The sequence below is a fragment of the Monopterus albus genome, unplaced genomic scaffold, assembly GCF_001952655.1.
Source record: "Monopterus albus unplaced genomic scaffold, M_albus_1.0 scaffold142.1, whole genome shotgun sequence".
NCBI classification, from domain to species: domain Eukaryota; kingdom Metazoa; phylum Chordata; class Actinopteri; order Synbranchiformes; family Synbranchidae; genus Monopterus; species Monopterus albus.
In genome coordinates this window covers 1,097,540-1,104,635 of record NW_018128022.1, presented here as the reverse complement: position 1 = coordinate 1,104,635, position 7,096 = coordinate 1,097,540, and the positions used below count along the sequence as shown (strand labels likewise).

Genomic DNA, 7,096 nt, shown 5'->3' with positions numbered 1-7,096 from the left:
ATATAATTTGAATAATAGACTTAAGGCTTCATTAACTTCTCTCTCTGCCTGGGTTGTTGAATTATGGAAGATGAAGCCTTTTTCCTGCCCTTAGAAATGCAAAAATCACCCTTCTGATCTGAGGCAGATTCAGGCCATAAACTAGAGGGTTAATGATGGGAGGAATGATCAGAAACTCCAGAGATAAAACAGTAGCAAATGTAGTTAGTCCATCAACATTATACCAACTCAGTGAAAACTCACAGAATAAAGAGATGCAAAAGTTCCCAAAAGTCACTATGTGAGGTAGGCAGGTCTGTAAGGCCTTTCCTCTGAATTCAGATGAACTTCTCCTGCAGACAAGAAGAATGCGCAGGTAGGTGTACAGGACAAAGAACAGGGGGATGAACATTGATATTATAGCAAAAATCTGACTTGCTATGCTGATCACAGTTGTGTCCACACAGGAGAGCTCAATTATAGACCAGGTGTTGCAAGCAACCCTGTTCATGCTATTTCCACACAAAGGCAAACTGCTGGCCTGATAGACAAAGTAGCCTAAAATACACACAGGGTGCAACACAGCAAGTGTCAAAAGAAGTAGCACCATCCTAAATGTCATTTTACTGTGATATTGTAAAGGCTGGCAAATAGCAACAAACCTATCATAGGCCATGACAGTGAGAATATTCAACTCATCTCCTAGATAAGTGTACATAATGTACACCTGAATGAAACAGAATGGACGTGAAATGAAATGAGTGTCAGACAGAAGGTCCATCAGGAACCTGGGGAAGAAGCCGGTTGAGCCGTACAGAGAGTTTAAACACAAAGAGCAGATGAAAATATACATGGGCTGATGTAGAGAGGTCTCCAGGCAGACTGACAGAACAATGACAGCATTAGCAGAGATTATAGTGATGTAGATCAACAGAGACAGGCCGAAGAAAAGATATCTGAGTGGCCCATAGTCTGAAAACACAGTGAACTGAAAACAGGAGGGAGACAGGCTGTTGTTGCTCTTCATGTCTACACAGCAGCAGAGCTGATTAACTGGTGTGCCCAAAAAAGTCAGTATAGCTAATGCATTTCATGTCATTCAAAACATATGAAGAATTTACAGAAATGAAATAAAAAATGTCACACTAAATTATACAACCAGCATCACATTTCTCAAGTCAAATAAAGAGCTTTAAATAATGGCTGAGCACAAAGGATAAATTATATGAAATGCTTATGAACGACCAATGTGGTTATAAACAGTCACAGCTGACATTCAGCTACCAGCTCCTACATGTCCATGGAGCCACAGTTATTCACTGATAGCTTGCCCAGTGTAACCCAAACTGAGGCAGCTGCTGGACTTTCATCTTGTTTTGTTGAGAGCAGCCACACACAGAGACTGGGCCCAAAGGGAGATGATCTAAGTACATTAACTCACTCTATGTTTTCATTATTGTCTTTTTCTTTGCTTGTAGATATATCAATACAATAGACAACCAGAAAAAACAAAATCAAAACTGGACATACACTGTGGAGGTCAGTAGAATGAGGGGATATTTGAACTTTGGCCCTAAATTAACCTGAACATCGTTAAGCACCTATGCTTTATCCTTTGTCAGCAATTTGCTTGTCCTCACCTTGTCATCCCACAAAGGAGTTTTCACAGCTTATGAAACAGGAACTGAAATTTTGTATAAAACAAATGTTGTTGGTCACATTTGAAATATGAAATTCATAGATAATTTTTATAGGTGTTTTTTTTTCTTTAGGAGTGCACATATCTATGAAAATACTAGACTGAATTTCAAAATGAAGACTAACTCCTACATAGAAAACAGCACAGCTACACTGAGCTCTATAGGGTTTATTAACTAGGTCAAGGTCAAAGTGTTTATTTATCCTATACACAGTTAGGAAATGTGTTTCCCTGTACAATGAAATTCTTACTTTGCCGTCCACATAAATGCCACACAATACAAGTGAAATATAAAGTAGATATGAATAAAAAAGTCCAGAAACCACTGGATGGCAGTGTGAGGCATGTTCTTTTATTTTGAAAAGAGAAGGCTAATAAAAGGATATTTCACAGTGTGAAATTTATTATACATTAACGTATCAAAATTAGCATGTGCACATGGATCTTCACTGTTTTGGGAAAACATAAAAGACTGTCCTCAACTTATCACTATACAATATTTGTATGAAAAGGTGCTACTATCTAATTGGTCAAAAACTGTCGTGGTTTAGACTCTCCTGTTATTGGTCCTTCAGCCCATCCATCCTCCAACGTCCTGTCTACTCCAGTCATCGAGGGCAGCGCCCTAGGAAGGGAAAGAATACCTATACTGCCTTAATTTCTACATACACACTCACTTCTTCCTTTGTTTCCAACTAACTGCTCCATATTAGGCATTGCTTTCCGTTTCACTAATTAAAACTGTTCTGTGTGTGTGTGTGTGTGCATAATGTTCCTACCTTTGAAGCTTTCTCCTCTGCTAGCTTCCAGATCTAAGCTCTGTTTAACTAACCTTGGAGTCCCAGTGAATGGTAACTTCCCTGGCTCCACTAGCTCGGTGGTGATAATAAATTCACTGTGGACTCTCTTAGCCAGAGCTGTAAATCTAATGAGATTCAGTGATTTAGTGGACAAGACCCTATAATGTTGAACAGTGCTTCAGTGACTAATTCAGTGGTTCAGTGAACACACAGGGTTATATGTAACTATGTAAACATAACTGTGACATATAAGTATGTAAACTTATATGTGCTATAAAATAAAACCATTCATAAGAGCGTAAAATAAAAATCACCCTAACAGCAGCACAAGATAATGGGTGCTAACGGATGCAGCTGCTCTAAACTGTTCCGCTCGACACACAACTCCATGAACTCACATCAGAAGAGCTGTTGTCTTGAAGTGTTCAACTCAAGGTGACTATCACTGGGTTTGTTGTAGGAAGTAGGTTCACTGAGATCTCAGGTTACAGTATCTGGAACCTGACTCAGTCCATGATCCAGATTTAAATTCAGTCTGGGTTTTATTCAGTCAGACAACGTATACAGATATCTCAGTAAATGTAAGTTCTTGTGCAAATGTTCTGTTTTAAAGTGCAACGCATTTTTTACTGTGTCACTGGATCAAAATGGGTGCTTATGTTTACAGTGTTAAGGTATTTACATTATTATTACTTTTATTCTGTCAGGTTTGCCCAGCCACACTGGCCTCTCTCACCTTCTTCACTTTGTCTCTCTCTTTTAGCCTCTGATTGCTGATCACATACACCTGCACCTCACCCCTTGATTTTCACCAGCTGCACTTCATTAGTCTACCCTTACTTATGCCCAGCTCACCTCTCACTCACTTGCCAGTTCGTTCTCGTTCTTAGGCTATTCTCTTCGTCCTCTCCATAGATTGTTATGTTGTTATTGTTTGCCTTAATTCGGCACCTGTTTGTTATTTCCCCAGACTTTCATTCGTTCACCTCTTCTAGCCAGCTACTATTCTCTACATGGACTGTTTCCTCCGGACTTTGGCTCCACTCTACCCTCCCAGACAGGTCGATGCACAGTCACCAGTTTGTCTGCCAAATTCCAATGCCTTTCTGTGTTTTTTCCAGTAGCCACCATCACCCACCGACCAGCCCAGGAGTGACCCTGCAACGCAGCTCGGCCCACCTCATCCACTTCACCTATCTACACCTCCTGCTGCTGGTCGACACCCGGTCACTCTTCTCATTCATTATCCATGTACTTGTTGTTTTTGTCTGTACACTACATTGTTTGTAATAAATCACAGCTTGCACCGAAGTCGGCTACCTGGGTCCGCCTCTCTCTACCGCTCGCTCACTTCCATGCGTGCTGTAAGATTTGAGTCTTATAGACTCTAGTTACTTTATAAGCTTTAGTTACTTCTAATACCTTTTAGTTACCTTTCATAACTTTATCTTACTTGTTTATGCATAGTACAGCTGTATTGATTGTCCAGAACTACTGAGCTTTGGTTATTTTAATACATTTGTTAGCCTTGCTTATATATCTTACAGCTGTAATGAAACAGAATCTGCTTACTTTGAATGCTGTAAGTGCTGTGTAGAGACTAGATGTCTGCATCTCCTTGTGACCAGACAGCCTATTCACATTTTAGCAAAGGCCTATTTTACACTCATACCTCAACCCACTTAGCATATCCCAAGCTTTGCTTTATCTTGGGATGTCCTGCAGAGGCTGGGGCTACAACCTGAGATGACCACCTGGCCAGTTTAACACACTTATTAGCATCACACACACAGGGGGCCTGCAACTTAGGCCACCCTTTGATCAGTGCACCTCGAGATCAAGATCTGGATGCTGGAGACATGCACACACACACATAGCTAGATTTACCATATTTCAACATGGAAGTGCGAGCTCCGGCTCACACCAAATGACCAATAGGATCACAAACTATTGAAGGTTGCACCCCTGTCCAGGGCGGAGCAGCCCAAGAAAATAAAATGTATTGTCAGAACTTAATTCGGGGTCAGTGGATGGAACTCCTGCGGGAGCTCTGTCTTCCTGATCGCAGCGCTGTAAGGCCTACCTGTGATCAGACATTCAGTAAACTTTCAGTTGATTTTAAACAGTCCTCTCCTGTCTTCACTTCTCGTGCTTCCAACAAAAGAATCGGGTCAATTTCTAACAGTGCAAACAATTTCTAACATATTCATATGAAAGTATACATCTGTATGCAAAAGTTTGGCCACATCCTATATTTTGTTGAGTGAAAAGACAAATACATCTATTTTATTAACTTTATGGCTAGAAAAACTTTCAGCAGTAATTACCACATAAAAGTAATGGTACAAACTGTACTGGAATGACAAAATATCAAAGCTGAAGCCACTAAGCTGTTATGGTTTGGACTCACTTCCTGTTTTTGTGCTTTTATTTTGGTCTGATCTGGTTTTGTGTCACCTCACCTGGCCCAGTTTTACCCCAGTTCACAATCACCACTCATTATTTCCTCCTGTTGCTTATTATCCCCTGGTCTTCAGCCCATATGATCTCCTCCTTCCCTCATTCACTTGCTGGTTGGAAATGGGTGAATTAGCTCTGGCCTTATGAAGAACACAATTGGCACTAACTTATTGGGCAAACTTAAAAGGGCAGAAATGGGGTCATCCTACTCAAAAACTACTGGAAAGTTGTCAAGAGAAAGGTCAGCAGAGGAGTTTTGGATGTATGATAGAAGGTAAGATTAGTGAGGCAGGCTAGGAGGACAAACAGATAAGTCCTACTGTTCCATTATCTGTGATCCCACCTTTGGATGTTTGCGGAAGTAAATATGTGTGTATATATATATAGAGCTTAACTAAGCTATGGCCACATGCACATTGGACTGGGTTAAGGCCATTCAGTTACCTAGTCATGTTGATGCCATGTTAATAGGTGAATAGGAGGAAGACTCATTCCTCTCGTTGCAAATAAAGCTGCTGAAACGTGTCCTCTGCATATTCTCTATCCCAGACACACACCGTATGCCCTCTGAACCCCAGAGGAGCAACAATAATTTTACTTACTAGTTGCTTTTCAGTACCAGTTTAATAAAAGATACTGCATATCACATTACAACCATAATTCATATCTACTATGATTTTATTCTTGGAGGACAAACAGCTAAGTCCTGCTGTTCCATTATCTGTGATCCCACCTTGGATGTTTGCTGAAGTAAATATAGATATGAGCTTTTTAGAAATAGAGAAGAAGGACAGTGTGACACAACGTGAAGTAATTGGATATATAGATAAAAATTATGCAAAATTTCTTAATACTATATACAGATGCATCTAAGGCAGTGAATGGTAAAATTGGTTCAGCATTCATTATACTGGAATTAAATGTGAAATCAAATAAATGGGCCAGTGATAATCTCTCAGTATACACAGGAGAATTATTGGCTATTGTGCTAGCATTAGAATGGGTAGAACATAAACCACTGAAAGTCCTCATTGGATCAGATTCCAGCACATCCAGTCAGACTCAAGGCAAGACATAATACTGGAAATAGCTTGTATACTATTTAAATGTCAGAGGGCTGGAATAGATTTTAGGCTAGTTTAGATACCAGCACATATTGGGGTGGAGGGAAATGAATTTGCAAAAGCTGTGCTAAAAAAAAGAAATGTTTGTGTTGAAGTAAGCTATAGTAAGGCTGAGGTTAAGAGTTTGATTAAAAGGAAACTGAAAGAGAAATGGCAGGAACTGTGGGATAAAGATGGCAGAGGTCGGTTCTATTATAACATTCAAAGGAAAGTACCATACCATACCATACCATATCAACTTTATTTATAAAGCACTAAAACAACCAAGGTGGACCAAAGTGCTCTACATTGCAATAAACAATATATATTAAAAACACGACCCACAAGCACAAGCAAAATCAACACCAATATAAAAACATGAATCAATAAAAATAAGTAAAATCAATGCCAAAATAAAAACATAAGTCAATAAAATGAATAAAAACAACACCAATATAAAATATCAAAACGCCAACAAAAATAAATGAGTTTTTAAAAGGGACTTAAAAACAGACAGGGTAAAAGCTTGTCTAATGTACAGTGGTAAATTGTTCCAAAGTTTGGGACCAGCTTTCAAAGGCCCGGTTGCCTCTAAGCTTACGCTTTGTTCTAGGCACGCTCAAAAGAAGCTGATTGGCTGACCTCAGAGAACGTGTGGGTGTATGCCAGTGGAGCAAATCGGATAAGTAGGGTGGTGCAGAGCCATGAAGGGATTTAAAAACAAAAAGTAGAATTTTATAATAGACCCTAAAATAAACAGGTAAACAGTGCAGGGAAGTCAAAGCTGGAGAGATGTGCTCATATTTTCTCATGCCTGTTAAAAGATGTGCTGCAGCATTTTGGACCATCTGGAGGCGAGTGATGGAAGACTCACTAATCCCCAGATACAATGTGTTGCAGTAATCTATTCGGGAGGTGATAAAAGCATGAATTAGTGTCTCAAAGTGATGCCTAGAGACCATTGATTTTACTCTGGCCATCTGTCTTAATTGAAAAAAACTAGATTTAACGACAGCTGCAATTTGGCCGTCAAATTTCAGGTCAGAGTCCATTTT

General features: G+C 39.7%; 1 protein-coding gene across 1 annotated transcript in view; it reads right to left on the bottom strand.

Moving 5' to 3' along the window:
• Positions 1-61: 61 nt before the first annotated feature.
• The window catches only part of LOC109968082 (olfactory receptor 10A3-like), a 31,361-nt gene continuing 24,326 nt past the window's right edge, over positions 62-7,096 (bottom strand). The window contains exon 2 of the mRNA XM_020614091.1: positions 62-967. Within this exon, the coding sequence (XP_020469747.1) occupies positions 62-967 (906 nt within the window). The remainder of the gene's footprint in view (positions 968-7,096) is intronic.